We start from the raw sequence: 20,286 nt of genomic DNA, 5'->3' as shown, positions 1-20,286 counted from the left end.
TGATTGGTTTCGGTTCGATTGGTTGCATTTGCCATTTGGTTGGAATAATCCATATCAGTATGACAACAATAACAACAACAAACAGAAATCAATATAAAAAGGATGTTTTGGATGTTTGGTTTATATATTAAAAAAATCATTGCAATCTATAATTTCATTTAAGATTTGGTTATCTCTCTTCGCCTCTTTTCATTTTTACCTTTTGTCTGATTGGTCTAACATCTTTATTAACTTTAGGGTATCAAGTTACCAATGTAAAAATATATCTTCCATTTGTTTAAGCATATGTGTATATACTCAAACCTTTTGCTCCTTGCTTGGTTTTGGTTTTTTGATATTGCTGTTATTTTTTACAATTTTGTTATTGAAAATTGTTGTATTTTATCAGAGTTGAAATTGAAATTGGGCGCAGCTGTAAATGTTCCTTCCTTCCAATCTTGTCTGATTTCGCTTGCTCCGTAAAAAGTAGTAGGGATGGCTGATTTGGGAGCAAAAGGGGGTGGACGGGGTTGGTTGATGGAATGACATGGTATGGTTTGGGATGGGGAGCGTCTCTACTGTAGCATATTTCCGCCTTGGCATCGGCTTGTCTCTTGTCTATCTTCATCTTTTTTTTTTTTTTTTTTTTTTGGACGTATTTTTTTTGTTTTTTACTTTCGGGTGTGTCTTCTGTCGCCTGCACCTTTGAAAAGTGCTTTGGGCTGGCTGTCAAGTTCATGATGCCCCATCATTCCATATAGTCGTGTGTCTATTGGCTTGGCTTTCACTTTGAGCGTAGTGTGCTCTTTTTTTTCACTCTCCTCTATTCCTCATTTTCCGCTCACTAATTTTTCCGGATGCAGCTTGTTCTGTTTTCATCACCCAGTCTTCTCTTCTCACACACACACACACTCCATCTCTGTATCTCTGTGCTACTCTGTTCTCGCCCGCATCCATTGAAACTTCCTTTTTAAGAGTCAAAAAATTGACCTTTATTCGAGAGGGGAGTGAGTGTTAGAGAACAAGAATCAATTTTAGCTATAGAAATAACTTACATACATATATGTATGTATGTACACAGGTATATATACGTATTGTAATATATTTTTCTGTGTATTTAGACCCCACTTAATCTTCAGCTCATTTGCCATTCCATTTTAAACATTAATTGTGTTACTTGGTGCGTAAATCTTTGCAACTATTTCTTAGACTAAATGGTAGGCGATGCCATGACTATAAAATACCCTGCATCATGCAGGACATTATCATTAACAAGATGAAATGCAAAGTCCCATACAAGTCGCCCTCTTCCTTTTCGTATGTCTACAAACTTTAGCTGACAGATAATTCTTGATCATCACATATGTCTCTATCGAAGATCGAGACTGGAAGTAGACTCACCTGTTGCTCATACGTCTAAGTGACTACTCCGGGACACAGGGTAGCCATTGTAGATATAATAGTTCCACTTTGTATACCTCCTGCCCATGTCGAGGTCTTTGATTGCTCATAAATCTCTTAATTTTCCTCCTTCACTCCTCCACTCTGCCTCTGTCGACTGAGGGTTTTCCTGCTTTTCGTTTCTTTTTTTTTTTTTTTGTTGATTTGCCATCTCAGTCTTTCGCTCTAAATGGCATTTTAAGTATTATTATTATTATTATTGGCATTTCGTTGGGACTTTAAGTAATCTGCTAGCTGTTTGTTTGCTCTGCTCAACTGATTTGATTGTGATTAATGGTTTTTGCATAGGTTCATTTCTACAATACCAACTACTGGTGCCCTTCGTTTCCCTCGCCATCCCGCCACGGCATACCCTCCTCTCTCACTTTCACTATGCGGCCAACTCATTCCCTCTTCTAGTTGGCTCTTTGAATCTATTATTTCGATTTCCTGCTGGCGATTTCGCTTCTCGTTTCTTTCTTTGTGGCTCGATGGGGTCGAGCTTTTAATTTATGGCCAGTCGTCGCATATCACATGACGTATGTATGTATGTACGTGCGAATACGTATACGGGGGGATATCCGATATACATACAATATAAATCTTTTATATAGCCAAGGCTTCAGTCACAGGTCGGGTGTGAAAACAAAGAGCGAGCGGCCTAACCCGTAAGCTGTAAGCCATATAATTCCCAGTCGAGAAAGGGTTGTCACTCAGCTTCACAACCAGCTCAGTCAGTCAGTCAGTCAGTCAGTCAGTCAGCAAGGTACACTCGGCCAGGTAGTTCAAAGGGCAAGCTGATGAACTCCAAACACGATACAACAAATTGAGTGCACAAAAGGGATAATCGTGGTGAAAATCCCCAAAAGGCTTTTTGGTTTTTATTTTCTTTTTTGAATACCCTGTACCGGTAATTTATCAAGGTGAAGGGTATCTTAGAATGTTTTCCTTTGCTATATATATTTACATTGGTCGCTAGGTGGCGCCTTTTGGATTCATAATAATTGACATTAGTTTGAAAACTTTGGCAAAAGTTAATCAAGTAAGACAGGGTACTTAAGAGGTCCTCACCATGTTTGACACTGGGGAAATTTGTGTGCGTTCTTTTTATTTGTTGTTCCTTTGCATACAACAACAAACATGAGCCAACGGGCCATTGAGAGAGTCAGAGTCAGAGTATACAAATCAAAGATTTTTGTTTGCAAAAATGCCAAAAAAAAAAAAAAAAAAAAAACCAAGAATCCCAATAAAAAGAAACACAACCAAATTTCACTTCGTTGTAAAACTCAAAGGCAAGTTGAACTCACGGTTTATCCAAAGAACTTCTCTTGTTTTTCGAATCAACAACCGGAGAGCCATTCACAAACACTTCACACCGTATTTGATATACCCTTACCCACTCAATCCTAACAAGTTTAAGCTGATTCTTTAAATTTAAAGCCCAAATTATGTGTATATACAATGTTATTATTGCTAATCTTTCAAAACCAAAATCTGAAAATATTCTGAAATTTGTAGTTTTCACTTCACTTTACTTTAAAAACTAAAACTAAAACTATGAAATGGCCACAATTTCGATAGTTGATTTGCTGTTGTTAGATCAACAAATTAAGATTTAAAATCTCAATTGAAAAGACTTTTCATTTTGCTCTTACTTTTTAAAGTTTTGGGTTCTAACTTCACTCGATTGTTATTTTCGAATTACGAATAAAAACATTTCGTTGCTTTTTACGCAAAGGTTATTTAAGTGTTTAGGGGATTAAATTGTAAAAAACAAATGTAATGGCTAAATCAATAATGCAACAGATTTAAAATAACAGAAACAAAATGCTAAAAAAGAAAATTTTTTGATTTATTTTGTTTTTGTGTTAGTTTGAAACAAAATATTTCACTTTATCAAATGGCCATTTTGATATTCTCTATACATTCATCCATCCAGCCTAGTCATTGTGCGAGTACAAAGTGTAAAAAATAAGAGGCAAACAAAAAAAAAAAAAAAACCTTCGCTATTGGCCAATAGTGGCAAAAAGGACTTTTTTGCACGGTTTTTTTTTTCTTTTTTGCCAATTTACCCAATGTAACCTGCTCCACTCCTACTCCCACTCCAGCACTTTACTGCTGTGCTCTGCCCGTGCTCCACGTCGATACACTTGCCCCTCCATCACTGTCTTTCTCTCTATCGCTACTCACAATTCTCAGTGGTCTTTCGCCCTTGGCCTATGGGCCAGAAAATTGAAATCGAAGCCGTAAATCGGGTCAAATACAAATACAAACACTCGCACACACACACTCTCACATACACTCGTATATACACAAATCCATTTTCATGGAGGGAAATACAATGAAAATGGTTTTCGCCATTGTCGCACAGGTGACTGAAGTGCGGATATGGGTTGGGTATGGCAAGATGGAAGAAAATTCTGATGATTCTCTCTTTAGACCAAAAAAAAAATATATATATATATTTATATTTTAATACATAAATAAATTGAAATTGATTTATGTTAAGTGTTGCATAACTTTCAAGAAATACTGTATGTGGTGTGTGTGTGTGTGTGTGTGTGTGTATGCCGGTGTTGGCACATTTCGGCAAAATTGTTAAGAAAATAGCTTACCGCATATTTTGTTGGCCATGCAAAATGCACCAAAATGGGGAACAACTAAAGAGAAAAAAATAAAATACGAAAAAATAAAAAAATAAAACCCAAAATGTGGGGATAAACTTCACCCATTAACACAGTTTTGTGGGGCCCAAGTCAACTCGAAGATATTTAACCCAAATTACAAACACAAACACACGCACACACGCACACTCATACTCATACGTACGTATGTATATTATGGGTAGCAGAGAAAGAATAAGCAGAAAGAAACACAGTTAAGCTCACATGACCGCGGCAAAAGAAGAAAAGCAGCAAAATAAATAAGAAAAGAAGTATAAAAAAAAAAAAGAAAGAAATAAAAATCAGTAGGTAGCCAGCTATGTCAAGTTAGTGCAATGACTTTGTGAATACCCTGCAATATCACTTACATACACTTAGCACCCTGCAGGCGCCACTTATTGTTAGTTTGGTTTGGTTGGCAAACGGTTTCCCTCATTTTCACATTAACACCCTGGCGCCATTATCGGCTAAAGCTCAACCTGATGCCAGTCGGCCAAGCAGACAGATTCCATTCACTCACTCGACAACATGCTAGCGCCCCCTATCGATCAATCTGCCACCCTAATGACTTGCATTTCTCCAGGTCTTTGGCAAATGGAGAACATAAATATCATATGGTGGGGTAAGATTTAACTTCAAAACATCCATTTCCAAGTTACGGGGGGTATAGGGTATTAAAGAAGCAAACAAAAACAACAACAACAACAACAACAATTTCAAGTAGGCAGCAAAAGTCGTGACAAAGAAAGAAAAGCTTGGCCAACCATCAAAGAAAAGTATAAAACTGACAGCTTCGTGCTGAGAGGGGGCAGAGACAAACGGGTGCTGCAATGCCGCAAAGTCACATTACCTGTTCTTGTTCTTTGTTCTTTTTTTATTTAGCACGATGTGTCAAAAGCACACACACACACACATATTAAATTAAGGTATACATATGAATATATGCGGGAAAAAAAAACCAAAAAATAAAATCAAAGAACTGCTGACCCAATGATTGAATTGGAGTTAGGGGCCAAAATGTATGGTATTAAAGAAAGTTTTTCACCCCAGGGAAGGTGAGCGAAACAAACCTGCTGGGAAATATTCAAGAGGGGAACAGATCGTGTCAGCTAATTATAATAAACATAATTAGAAAGAATAATAATTAAATTAAAAACTTCACAGAGCTTATGAAACAAAAAGTTTGTATAAGAATTTGATTGCTTTTCCCATAAACAGAAGATAACTTCCATGCCATGGGCAATAGGCACATATATATATGAACTTGTATATCTGGACAGATCTGTACAGGGGGGAGTCCTAGGAATCTGGACAGTCCACTAAATATCGATATTTCAAACAATTTTTAACTTTTTTTCGTCTCTTTATAACTTTAAAAAGTTAGAAAAAGGTCGAGCAGTATTGAGAAATCCTCATACAAATGCAAAGTGCCTTCCTTGAGACAAAAATGTGGATTTTATTATCATATCCTGGTAGAAAATATTCTAGAGAAGCTGCGAGGACTTTCTAGCAATGTCCTTCCTATAACCTTGTTGAAATCATTTTGTCTCTTACAGGCTAAGCAAATCAGTAACAAAAAGGTCCTTATTTGGTTAGAAATCATTTTCAAATTGCCTGAAATTATCTATTTTAAAAATAGAGAAAAATAAAAAAAGTTAAAGAGAGATTTCATACAAGCCATACAAATGCAACAGATTCAATATCAATTTCGTTTCAAGTAATAAAAGTAAAAGATTTTCCGCTGTTGGTTTTCCGTTGATGTGCTTTCCTTTCAATAAATACTTTTACCCTAGCGCACTCCAAAATAAAAAAGAAAAAATAAGAAGAAAATTCAAATTTGATATATATTTTTTATGTTATTATCTTTTATTTATTTTTGTTGTTCGTGTGTTTTTTTTTTTTTTTTTCTTATCATATTTCATATTTTGACATAATGCGCACCTGATGCCAAGGGCGGAGTGTGGCAAATTGGCGGACAGTACGTCGAAGGGGCGACAGGGAGAATGCCTTTCACTTCATGCGCTGGTTTTCAGCGCGCACATTAGCGGTTTTCAATACCCATTACATATCAGTCACAGGGATATATTGGGTTCTATTAAATTTCTGAGAAATAAGTATAGAAAAACGTCCAGAAGTCGTCTTCAGTCTCTTCGGGAGGTGTAAAACGAAGATTGTACTTAGCTGCTGATTTCTCTTAATGTCTGCAGGGTATTTGGAGAATCGATGCCTACACGTAGCGTGTGAGAATGGGTATTTTTTTTCTCTTTCATTTTCGGCCACGCAATAAATCCAGCTTCAAAATGATTTTCGGGCGGAGACTTTGAAGGGGCAGCTTAAAGATGGGCGCGTGATTGGCTCGTTAGGCCCGCTCCTCTTGGCTGCACATTTCAATTTCAAGTTATGACAACGACAACAAGGACGAGAACGAGAATGGGGACGAGGCCGAAGACAAGTTTGCGGATGTGAAAGAGAATGAGGAGTTGCCTACCTCCGTTCACGATTTTCAACAAAAAAAAAAAAAAACCTTTTGCCAATTCTTTCCGTAATGAAAACGGACAGGTGCGCCTAGGCGCTGCTATTTTACCGCCCACATTCAGTTAGAATACTCGCCCACTAATTCCCCGGTATACTACATGCCCCCTTCACACTGCGACGCCACCCCCGCCACCATTCACAACGCTTTGCTTTGTCCTCCACCCATCAAGCCTATCACCCTGGTTTTGCGGTGTTTTGCGGTCGGCATTGCGCGTAACTTTTCATTTGAGTCGCGGCGACGACGTTGACTATGGCCCATGAGAGCAACAACAACAACAACAACAACAGCAATGGCAAAAAAATTGTTGTGGCTGCTGCTGGTGCTGCTGCTTGCTGATGGCTCTTCAACTGATATAGGATTTGGAAATTTTCCCCTCATACCACTACTTCCATCCATACTCTTTCCTGGCTGGCAACCTTTGTCTGAAGTATGTTCTACTCAAAAAGTTTCTAATGAAAAAGGAAATCAAATGAAACATTTAATAAGTTTTTCCATAATGTAATCATTTTCTCATATATTTAGCGGACCAATAGGCAGTCCCTGACAAGTGGTCGAGTGGTTGCAGGGGATCGTTATTGCAATAGACAAAGGACATGTTGCAATCAATTAAATCATTTTACCAGAACAAAAAACCAACCACAAAGCATCATTTATGATGCTCACAGGGATTTAATAAAAAAAAAAGAATTAAATCTGTTTTTTTAATGGAAATTAAAACTTTTATTTCCACAGAGTAGACAAATACATTTTAGTCGTTTTTACAATGTTCTTTGGCAATGTAGTTTGCATTTATCCCGTCTACTAATTCGTTTGCTTAGCAGATAATGTTTAAAATATAAGAATCAGCAATTTTTTAAATGCTTTGAGTGTCCTTTATTGAGAAGGAACAATCACTAACGACTTTTTAAACTGTTTTTTTTTCTTTCTACTGATCTTCTTTTGCCATTTCTGTAAGATTATAATAACAAGCTCAATCGACTTTGAATCTAGTAAATATTTTTGGCAATTGTATGACTTTTAGTTATGGTATTCTAGTTTATCCAAAAAATAAGAGTATACAAATTTCGTTTGCCCTCTTAAGCTTACACTGCACACTACTCATTTTCTCATTTTCTTTTTCCTCAATTGTATTTTTTTGTACCCTCTATTTTTCAATGTTTTTTTTTTGTTTTGTTTTTTGTTTGCAATTTTTCAATGCATTTTCTTCTCTCAGTTCGCTTGCATGCATAATGCATGGTGTGCTTGTCTATGTGAATGTGTGTGAGTGTGTGTGAAAACAGGTTTTCACTGATTTTCAATTTCAATTGTCTAACCAGACGTAGAGAAAAATAGATAGAGAGAGAGAGAGAGAGAGAGAGAGAGAGATAGAAAGACACGCATGTGTCGTCTATTTTGTGCCATTTTTATTTGCGCACATTAGCAATTTCTTTTATTGACTCGTTGTTGTCAGCTTGCTCAGTAATCAGTCTACAGCCAAACAACACCCACCACTTGGATCACTTTGTCTAATACCTTCAATGGTTTTCCATTCCATTTTCCCCTCTAACAAACACACACACACACAGATTGTTGCTCCTACTTTTTCTGTCATTGTGACTTCTTTTGTGGATTCTAGAGTGCGTGATTTTCCACTCTCAATACCCCATCAATATACCTACATTCACTTCAGGATATCTTATTTGATTGCAACAATTTCCTTACTCCTTATCAAATGTGTATATACATATAGTATTCATATTCCGGATCATTATAAAGCAAAGTAACGTTATTGCCTAAGCCCCTCCATTTTAGATCTTTTGCCCCTTAATACAACAAATGGAGCATTTATGTATCTATTTCATTTATAGACCCAAAATTTATAGATCTTGCAATCATTCAATAAATATATACATATGTATGTGGTCCTTGCAGGATATCCAAAAGTCTTGATTCCGCAAAGATTTTCTTTTCATGTTTTATTAATTTAATGTAATCTGTTCAAGGTTCTATTTGAATTTTTTGTTTCCTTCTCCTTGTGCTCTCATAAAAACTCTTGCATAATTTTGATTTAATATTGTTCCTTTTCCCTTTTTTCTCTCGTTGCAGGATTAATTTTAATTTTTTGAGTGCGACCTGATAAAAATAAAAAAAAAAAAATACAAAATAAAATAAAATAAAAAAAAAATACAAAAAAAGTTTCAAGCAGTAGGACGACTACGAAAGGAAAAAAGTTCAGAAGCAGAAAAGTTTTTCAATTATTGTAAAAAGTGTTAAAAGAGTGTGTGCAAAAGAGTGAGTGAGTGGGAGAGACAAAGAGAGAGCGAGAGAGAGAGAGAGACAGAGATTGCGTGGAAGCGAGATGCAGAGAGCGTTTATCTTTCTTACTTTTTAACAAAGTTGGCAATATATATGCATACAAAATAATAAAAAGAATATATAAAACCAAAACGAAACGCGCTAAAAATAAAAAGGAAAAACGCAGCAAAGGGCAAAAAGGCAAACGAGCAAAAAATAACAAAAAAAAAAAAAAAAATCTATATAAATTTTAAATAGAAGCGTTATCACGCAAATTTGATTAATTAAAACGCGTTTAATTTACTTATGTCTAATTAACAAACAAATTTTTTTTATGTTTTTGTTTTGAAGAGTTCAACATAAAACCAGAACGCACAAGTTCATCAAGAAGTAAACGAAAGAAAGATAGTTAGAGAGAGAAGGAGAGAGAGTGAGTGCGTGAGTGAATAAGAGTTAGATATATAGATAACAAGCAAACGAAAAAGAAAGTGCCCAATAAAGAAGAAAGAAAAAAAAATAAAACAACAACGAGAAGAGAGACCAAGAAGAGGGGCAAAAGTGGAAACCAAAATGAATCCGACGCCCGTGGGCATTGGATTCGGATTTGGTCGTAAGCCACCTAATAAGGCCAAAATGCGCTCACGTTGGCCGCCACCAGTCGCTGCGGCTGCTTTAACCACAGAATTATCATCATCAATAATAACAACAACAACAAGACCAGCAGCCGCTGCAGCAGCAACAACAAAAACAACAACACCAACAATAGCAAAAACAACAAAACAAACACATAAATATAGCAAACATTGGAGGAGCAACAACAACAATAGCAGCAACTTTAGCAGGAGTAGCAGCAATTGTCATCATCTCAGCTCAGTGGCCATATCTCTCCTTATGGCCATAGTGCTTATAAATAATCTGGATAATCCGGCCACTGCAGCGCTATTGGGAGAGGCGCGTCTACGTCAAGCTAATACAGGTGAGTGAATCTTGTCAAAAACAGACTTGGGGTTGCGAAAGAAGAAGAACAAAGAGTCTAGTTTAATAAAGGTTTGTTTAATTTATGTACCTTCTCGTTTGAAACTCTACAGAAATTCAAAATATATATATTCTTGCAATTTGTTTAAAAGATAGTGGACCTTTAAATTATCCCAATTATTTGAGATCCCTATTTTTGGCTTTATGTCAAACAACAATTTGGTTTTCAAAATCAATTAGTTTCTTTAATATTCCACTTTAAGTTAAGATTATTTCAAAGGCAGCAGAAAAGTGTAAGCAGTTTGTCTGTATAGCTATTACAAGAACCTCCAAGTTCTATCATTAGCAGACTTCAGGACTGCAATGGCCATTCTGAATTAAAACAAGTTGGGAATTACAACCAACTGAAACGAAAATTTAAACGTCATGATATTTTATCTGAAATTTCCATTTCTTATGAGTGACTTTTAAACTTGTATGAGAAACAAATTTATTTGCCTACACTGTGAAAAGTCACATTAGTAGAGAAGTTAGTCACTGTTAGTTAAAGTAAAAAGAGAATGAGAATATGTTTAAGCCCCCCTGAAGAGAAGATTCTTAGCTTCCTGAGAAGTAGCTTAATATTTTGGGTTTCATTTTCCATTGGCAAGTTTCTTTTCCTAACTTTTAGATAAGGCTTTCAATGGTAGGCACTTAAAATTTTTGGCTACATCATATGAACTTCTCCGATTCTTCTTTCTACCATTAAGAAACTCTTTTTAACTGTCAATTAGAATGATCATGTGATTGCCATCGATTAACACTTTACTTTTAATGTAGAAAGGGCGAAAAATCTGTACTGTACCTACACCAAATAAAGAAACACAGACACAGGAGAAGAGGGGGGCAAGAGAAAACCCAAAAAAACATAAAGAATTATTAAATTATAGCCCAGAGAGAGAGAGAGAGAGAGAGAACAAAAGCCAGACAAAGAGGAAAAAGTGCGCCGAGTTGTGTTGTGTTTGTTGCCTGAGAATTATGAATCAGGAAGTCTTAATAAGCGCAATTTCAAGTCGTTAGTCACACAGAGTAAAAAATGGGAAGCTCTCGAGGCACGTCTTTACAAAACACACAGACACACACATACACACTCACGCACAACCCAGAAATAACTATGTATTTATGTACTAATATGTATGTATAGATGTATATACATATCGGACCTATTAGCGCCAGTATATGGTATATGTCCGTTTGTATTTCTACTTGTATTTCATATATATTTATGTATGTATGTATGTATATGGGGGCGGCCATTTGGCCGTTGATTTTAATTAAGTAAAAATGCTTTAATGTGTGTGCGCCACCACAGATTTTATGCCCTTGATGATGCTGCCCCGGCTGCCCGGCTGGCTATTAGTACATATATTCAGGGGCAAAGAGAAAGAAAAAGACAGAACGAACCGAAACGAATCGAAGTGGCAGGAGAAGTAAGCTATGGAAAAATCCAAGTACTTAGAAATAATTCCTAACATTTTGGTATTTTTACTACAAATTGTATTTATTAGAACTTATTTACTTGCTTTGCTAAATTTTTAGACATCTTTAATTAGAAATTTTTTCAGATTTAATTAGAGTATTTAATTTTTAAGATTGCTACTACCAACTACTTGTGCGGTACTTAAGTTAATCTTTTATTTGCCTCATTACCTTTTTGATTTATCACTTTCAATATTCACTTCCGATTATGCAATAAATTGTACTCACCAACAAACAAAAAAAAATATCACTTATTGCACCCTATATAAAAAAAACGATGACGCTATCGAAAATTTTTCCATTCAACTTTGAGTTTCATTGTGATGAAGTAGTAGTAGTAGTAGTAGTAGTAGATATACAAATTAATACGATACTTTATCCTATATATGTGTGTATTTACGTGCATATATAGGTAAATGTATATTGCAATTTACAATTGATAGATTTCAGTTGAGCGGTTCAAGTTCGATTTCAGGTGCTTAGGTTACAAGAAAGTGGAGAGTCATGTGACAAGTGTTACGGACCTATTCTATCTCACTCGGTCAATGATGGTGTCTCTATCTCTCCCTCTCTTACTCTCGCTCTCGCTCTCTCTCTGTCTCTGTTGGTCGCCCTTTCGGTAACTCTGTTGATGATAAATCTACGACAACTGCAATACAAAGTCATTTAATGCAATTTGCTGATTGCGCTTGCCAGGCTATGTTGCTGCTGCTGTCGTTGCTGTTGTACCTTTTGACATTTGAGCCGTGTATTGTTGTTGCAATTTGTTGCTGACAATGCAACTCTACCCGACACCAACACATACACAGAAACCAATATACATACACATCGACTTAGAGAGAGAGAAACTTGGGTACACTTCCGTGAGCTTGGCGCCTCCTCCCTCACAATGAGCACCAGTAACAGCAAAAGCATAAGCAAATGAAGATTCAAGCAACACAAAAAGTAAAAAAAAAGTGTCTAGTCTTTAAATGGCATTTAATAAACATAGCTGTATCCAACATTTTTAAGGTGCCAATAGACTAGACAGGCTTAGCCTAGCACACACAATGATTTTAATGGGGAAAGAGTGGTGGGGGAGCCAGATATGAGTGCAATCGGTAACCGGATTCAAATTCCAATTTCGAGTAGTACGCCAGACGGCAGACGCTGATGACGTTCAACGAGAATGCAATTCCAATTTCAATTGCCAGTTGAGGATCAACATCATCATCGGCATAAGCAACTGCAACATCATTATCATCAACATCATCAACACCATTGGCAGCAGCATCTTCATCAGTGTGCTAGTTACAGACTGACACTCATTTAATCCAAGTTGAAGATGACGATGACGATGTCAGCAATGACTGAGAGCAGTCTCAATGAACAAGAGACAGAAAACAGAGAGTAGTGCCATATGATAGAGAGAAATGAAAATTGATTCCGGAATGTGCAAAAAAAAGAAAAAAATCGAATATTAAAAACTTGTTTTTTTTAATTAGCTTATATACTCACCTACTTGGGCATAGATTATGCACATAATTCTATGGGATTTTCCATCACTTGCATATAAACGATCTTGTGCATTGTTAACCCTTTGGAAGGAGTTCATTTTTCTGGCATTTTCGAGTCTTAACACATTTTTTTTTTGTTAATGTTGTGGTCAATTGTCTTGAGGGGGAATACGCAGCGTGTCGACGCAACTAATGACTTGCCACTAGAGAGAAGATTTTTTTGTTACCAATCATTCCATCATTTCAAAATGTGTTCAATTCTGCCCTTTAATCACAAACGTTTGCAGCAACATGGTCGGCAATGGCAACAGCAGTAACAACAGCAAAAGCCACTGTCGCAGCTGTTGCGGATTCTTCTTTGGCGCAAAAGCAGTTGGCCAGTGGGTGGGCTCTGAGTTGTTGGCTCTTCTATGCACCGCAAAGTTAATTGCAATGTGTGTGTGTGTCTGTGTTGCCCGTGTTTCTTATGTTGCTGTGGTCGCCATCGGTTGCCCTCAGGCACGGTTAAAGCCATGTGCGACCGTCCTCAAATGAATTATAGCCACTACAACAGATTTTTGCAACTATGTGAATAAATATGTGTGTACCATAATTGTGAATAAAATATTCATTGATTTTATTGTTAAAATTCCATTAATACCAAGTCAAAATAAAGTTAGTTGTCATTCGAGAGTCATTTTGGTTCCGTCTTCCGTATATTATGAACATTGAATCGGAAATTTCTTCCTTGGGTGGGCCAAGCAGCTTACCCTAAGGAACACATAGTCCAGTCCTGGTTGTTCTCTTGCTTTAGGCTTAGGGCACAGGCAACTTTTGCAAATACTTTGACCGAAATGCTGGCAAACTTTGTGATCCCCGCGACATGTGAGCTTTGATGTCAACTTTCGCTGTGAATCGCTGTGATTTGGCTGGCTGAGATGGAGAAAAACAGCCCTGACCGAACGAGAAAAAGAAAAATAGAGAGAGAGAGAGAGAGTGACTCTCCATTATCAAAGTAAACGAAATATGCAAATTGCAAAATATTATTTTGTATTTGTTTCGTTTGTGCCTCTTTTTTTTTGGGGGCAGGTGAAACCAGTTCAAACTGCAATCTTTAGCTGCAACATGCAACATGCTCTATACACACACACGCACACACTCACACAAACACACTGACAAGAGCAGCTTCCAGGGGCAGAGGCAGACGCTGCGCAGTCAACGTCGATGTTGCGCTTGGCTGAACTCTTTGTGGCTAGCCGGCCGGTTGTTTTTGTTGTTTTACTGGTTTTTTTTTTTTTTTTGTCTCCAGCCTCGGCCCCAGCCCATACAACCGCTGTCCCTCTCCTATTCGCCCACACTACCTCTCGCACTCTCTGTGTCTCTTATGTTCTCTCTCCCACTGTCTCTCTCTCTCTCTCTCTCTGTGTCTCTCGCTGTTGTAATAAACGTTTCGCTTCGTTCAACAACAAAGTGGAAAAGATCATCCGAGTTTGTTGTTGGCATGGAGAAGAGAAGACATGGCGAAGGAGGAAGAGGAGGCGATTGAGTGAAGATGGCTGTGGGAATGCTGGTAGGGGGGTGTGGAGGCTTAAGCGGGTGGGCACCGGTAATAACATCATAGGTCGACCGGTCGACGGTCACATGCATTTCTCTCTCTTTCGGTTCGCTTGATCGGCAAAAGGTATTTTCTTGCTTTTATTATTATTATTTTGTTGTTGTTGTTGCTATAAACAATATTTTTGTTGTTGGCAATGTTATTATTATTATTTTTCTTCACTGCTTTATTGCCGCTTTGTTGTGTTGTTGTTGCTGTTACTGTTGCTCTCTTCTCTTCTCTGTTTCTCTTTTATTTTCTCGGGTGTGCGTGTTTTTCTCCCTCCTTTTCTCTCTCTCTCTCGCTCTTTGTTTGTTTCTCTCTGTCTCTCTGCTCTGTCTGTCTATCTGTCCGTCTGTCTGTCTGTCTGTCTGTCTCTGCCTGCAGCATTCGGTTTCGGTGCCTGGCACCGGCGATCACCGACGCCGCGCGACAACAATCAACAACAAAACTGGCAGTGCATGTGCACTATGGGCTCCAAACGTGCGAGCGAGATGGAGACAGTATATATACATATGTATGTACTCAAATGTATTGATGTACCTTTTTGTCTATGTACCGAGGGGTCATATTATCATTATAAAGGTATTGATACTGGAATCAAAGTGGTTTAAGCATACATTTGTATATAAAATGATGTTACATCTATATATATAACTACATACAAATACATACATACGTACGTATATGTGTATGTAAAAATATAAAATTGTATTTGTATTTGTATTCTATATCCTTCATTAATAGATATATTTACATACCTATGTATCTATATCATATCTGTCTTTGATTGACAATGTATAAAAAATCTGCACATTAATGTATATGTAGATATTGATATTATATAGTATCATAATGACATCAAAATCAACACAAATTATCTTAAAATACAAGTCTCCATTTATGTGTTTACCTCATATGTATGTATTTACTAAATATATATCCATTTAAATATAGATATCTACATATTTATTTATTTGTCTTTTTGTATCTATAATTTATTTGAAAATCTTTTTTGGTTTCCAAGTTCTAACTTTCTTCATCCACCCATCATCTAACTACTTTCTGTATCTAGTTGAAAATGTACTTACAAAAAAAAAGACAACAAAATTCTAAATATAAATGAAAATGCAAATAGTTTGTTTTCATTTTATGGCCTCGAGTTTAAAAGTATCTAGTTTATGTAATTTATGGCTATGATGAGTATTGAATGGAAATTGAAATTTATATTTTTATATTGTTGTTTTTTTTGCATTTGTTTATACATGGATATTGAGTTTGATTTAAATAAATATTGCGTATCGAGATAGCATTTAAATTATGGCCAACAAAGAAAAGAGAATTCAAGAAAATGGGATTCTGTATTTGATTTGATTTTTTAAAATTTTTTTAAACCTCACAGGGGAAAACAAAACGAAAGTAATTATTGAGCACAACAAATCGGCTTAACAATCCATGTTTAAATAAATATATAGAGAACGAACAAACGATAACGACTCTTAGTTACCCTGTCGCAATTGGTATTTCATGAAGTGTTATCAAATTGTTCTTGATCAGGTAACTGCAATTAGCTTGAAAATGTTCTCCTATTTATTTTATTTTTGGCACAGTTAACAATTGCAAAGTATTTAATATTTTAACCCTGAAAATACCAATTGATTGGAATGTTCCATTCACTGATTGTTCTAGATGGTTTCCTGTCATTATTTTACTCGTAAGTGACATGTGTCAAATGTTATCTAAAGATATTTATTGTTTTGTGTTATATTAAGAAGTACATACGTACATGTAATGTAATTAACTATAATTATGGCTTTATGAATCTGAATTTAATGAACAAAGAGCCAGAGAAAGAGAAGCGCATCAATCACAGATCATTGAAACGAAGAGCACTCATTTTCTATTCTGTTTGGCCAAAAAGTGACATTCAATATTTCTGCTCTAATACTATAAATGTTGGAGGAAATTGCATTACATTTGAATCCCTTCATGGACGGCAGATTCAGTTTATTCGTACATCCCTACATTTACTGCCCCATGCCACGTCTCATTTAGATATGCGACCACAAAACCATGAGCAGCAGCAGCAGCAGCAGCAGCAGCAGCAGCAGCAGCAGCAACAACAATAACAATCATACATAATAAATTACTAAGTACTAAGTCCCTGGAAAAAACAAGAGAGTGAGGCAACCAGTGGATAGATGGTGGGGGAGAGGAGCTAGACAGAGAAACATTTAGCTTTATGTCCTGTTTTTCCATCACTCAGCTGGAAGTCGTACATATTGAGCCGCACATTTTCATTTCTATTGACAAAGGTAGTCAGTAATTTTGATGAAACAATCGAATAATGGTTAATTCTCTATCTAATATTACGGGAGTATGGCTTGATCTGTTCAATATGTACAATATATTTGTAACTTCTACATACATTTCTTTCGAATACAATTACTTTTCGTTTTGTTATAAAAATGCTTTAAGATTAACTTTCATTTTTTTCTATTATACAAGTCATTTGCAATTGAATACGCATAAGTGACAGTTCTAGCATCATACTGGTTTTACTTGACATATGAAAATATGTATATATGTATGTACTTATTAAATTATATTATATTGAATGCGATGCACGTTTTGAGTCGAGAATCAAGGTAGGATAAAACAATATGCCCATGCTGCGTATACGTAATATGCATAGAACAAATATTTTATGCATTCTAACTGTGCTTACTAATGCCGCGTGTATATGTGTGTGTGTGAGTATCTATGGGTATGTGTGTGTGTGTTTGTCAGTTGTTGGCTGGCAAAGTTAATTGTTTTTGAATAATTAATTACACACAGCAAGGCAACGACAACGACAACGACAACGACAACGGCAACGGCAACGGCAACAACTCGAATGCGACAACAGCAACCATCAATGTCAATATCGAGATTTTGATTAGGGTCCGTGACACATGCGAAAGTTGTTAGCGATCACAAAATGAAAAAGAAGCAAATATATTGAAATGCTCTTAACAAAAATTATAAAGAAAAGAAATGAAGCAAGTAAGTCGACTCGTCGACTCGGGTATACCATACACCAGGTGAAACAAATTTTTTTAAATTTCGAAAACCAAATGTACATATGTATGTCTATTAAATTGTTTTTACATGTTTCATAGTATGTGCTATCTCGCTCACTCTACGAACACACGAGCACTCTAGCGCCGCTACTAGCCAACGGCCAATTCTGGCCTTGTGGACCGCGTAGCAAAATACGTTCATACGCATATTTTGCATGTTTCTAGTCCGATTTCAATAAAATTTGGTAGTTTTGTAGAAATAGATAAGATTAATTAGTCTGCCCAATTTGAATGCGATAGTCAAAAAACTACAGGAGAAAATCGGTTTTTTCTTAATTATGGAGGCGGAAGTGGGCGTGGCAAAATATGAAAATATATATACTCTGCGCGAGTACTAAGCCAGTATACATACTAAATTTGGTGACTTTAGCTTTGTTTGTTTTTGATAAAATCAGATTTGTTTGATTTGCGGGGGCGGAAGTGGGCGTGGCAAAATTTTTAAATAGCCAGTTTCTGCGCGTCTATTAAACTAGTCTGCATACCAAATTTGATGTCGGTAGCTGTCATAGTTTTTAAGAAAATCAGTTTTATGTAAATTCCGGGGGCGGAAGGGGGCGTGGCAAAAAGTTTAAACAATTAGTTTCTGCTCGCCAACTAAACGAGTATATAAACCAAATTTGATGTCTCTAGCTGTTATACTTTTTAAGAAAAACAGTTTTATGTGATTCCTGGGGGCGTAAGGGGGCGTGGCCGAAATTCCAATTAACTCTGAACATGTGCATACTACACGAGTATACATACCAAATTTGGTGGCTCTAGCTCTTATAGTCTCCGAGATCTGCGTGTTCATACGGACGGACGGACGGACGGACGGACAGACGGACATGGCTAGATCGACTCGGCTATTCATCCTGATCAAGAATATATATACTTTATAGGGTCGGAGAAGCTTCCTTCTGCCTGTTACATACATTTTGGCGACTTTAATATACCATTTCACCCTATGGGTGTATGGTATAAAAAGTTAACAATCCAAAATGTCTTTAAGTACCCTGCAGTAGGGTATACTAGGTTAGTCAATTGTTGATGAATTGTTTATCATTCGCTTACAGGGCTGTTCTTTGTTTTAGTCATCCTTTCATCTTTTTTGTTTGGAGTTATTTTCTTTTTAATTGAAACAATTTGATGATAGAGTTCTATGTGATATTTCGTTTTTATATTTTTGTTCCTTTTTCTTATCTCAAAGAGATGAAATACTGCAAAATATTTCTGTGTTTTTTTTTTGGTATTGTCTTTGTCAGCCTCTGCTTCTTTGTTCTTTTGTGTATTGGGTTCGTTTTTCTATTCTGCAGTTTATTTTTGCCGTGTAGGAATATAACCCATACTCCCTTTGGCGATTCCAACGAAATGCGCGGCCTGGTCATCCACCTGACTCACCCATTTTCGGTTTGTCCTGTTATTGCTCAACAGTATTAAGTTTTAAAATATTCCCTTTTTTCGGTGGATGGGACAGTCAGTGTGCTGCGGGGACAGAGAAAATATTTGTGCAAAAGCGTGAGGGATTAAATCGATTTTGTTTGTCTCCTGTTTTTTTTTTTTTTTGTCTCTCGTGTCCTTGTTGTTATTATTGTTGGTGTAACTCCATGTTTTGCGTTTGCCTTTGTTGCTAATATTATTTTAATATTTTAATTAACTCTTAAATTGTAGCAAAATTAAGTAAGAGAAGGGTTTCTTCTTAAATTCCTAACTAAATTGCTTATTAGGCAATACTTTTTAGGCCCTCAACGTATTAGGCATCATCTTGTAGACCAAGAACCCATTCTGATCCCTTTTTAGTGTTCTGATGGCAAACAAAATACCATGCTGAGCAGTGTAACAAAAAAGGCTTTTTATTCCGCGATGATGCACTTATTTTGCAGCAAAATTAATTGAATGACAAAATGCTGCTGTTGCTGCCCGAAAAGTGTAAAAATATCTCTACAAAGCGGATAGGCACAGCCACCAGCAGCGGGTTTAATACGTTTCCTTTTTTGTTTTTCGCTTTTTTTTCGTGGATTTGTTTTTTTGCTTTAACGATTACTTCTTTTTCACGTCAAGTTGTTGTTGTTTTTGTGTCGTTGTACATGTAAATGAATTCTCATGGCCGATCCGATGATATAAATGAATTTATATATATTTAAACCCAAACTGTAGAGTTTACTAACTGTTTGGGTCGCATCAGAGTATCTAATGGATCAAAGAGAATATTATTTTTATGTTCCTGAACATAAAACCATAACTAGTTAACAGGTAATCATAAAATATGGTTAGCCATAGGGTAATTTTTATTGAATTGATAAATATGAGCTTTATTTTTTTTTAGAGTGAAACGTAACAATAAGAAGTTTAAGCGCAACGAAATGATTAGAAAATGAAATAACTATTAACAATTAGGGAATCAGACAATTTCTTGGATGATGTATTTGAAATTGTAATCTAAATTTGTAATTTCGATTTAAATTTGATATCAAAAGTTGTCAATTGAAAAAGGGCATATGGTCTAAAGTTGTTAAATAAGCTAAGAAAACTCTCTTACTCACACTCTGCCAATTAAATTCATGGTAAATTTCATTTTTTGTAGGGAATTTTTTGAATTGAATGTTTTCTCTGCATGGAAATTCCAACTCTGTTTTTATGATAACGAAGTTTTGATGAAATTACGAATCGAAAAGACCAAATAAATATTTCAACTGTGTTTTTGCTCTTCATTTTCGTTTGCCTCTTGTTTTTT

The 20,286-nt window shown here is 36.2% G+C and overlaps 1 protein-coding gene across 1 annotated transcript in view; it reads left to right on the top strand.

The window, feature by feature from the left end:
• The window catches only part of mgl (megalin), a 145,506-nt gene that overhangs the window by 14,045 nt on the left and 111,175 nt on the right, over window positions 1–20,286 (top strand). The window contains 1 exon segment of the mRNA XM_068300171.1: window positions 8,704–9,868. Within this exon segment, the coding sequence (XP_068156272.1) occupies window positions 9,463–9,868 (406 nt within the window). The 5' untranslated portion in view covers window positions 8,704–9,462.

The sequence above is a fragment of the Drosophila tropicalis genome, unplaced genomic scaffold (assembly GCF_018151085.1).
Source record: "Drosophila tropicalis isolate 14030-0801.00 unplaced genomic scaffold, ASM1815108v1 contig_158, whole genome shotgun sequence".
NCBI classification, from domain to species: domain Eukaryota; kingdom Metazoa; phylum Arthropoda; class Insecta; order Diptera; family Drosophilidae; genus Drosophila; species Drosophila tropicalis.
The sequence above is the reverse complement of the archived record's forward strand: the minus strand, read 5'-3'. Positions and strand labels throughout refer to the sequence as shown.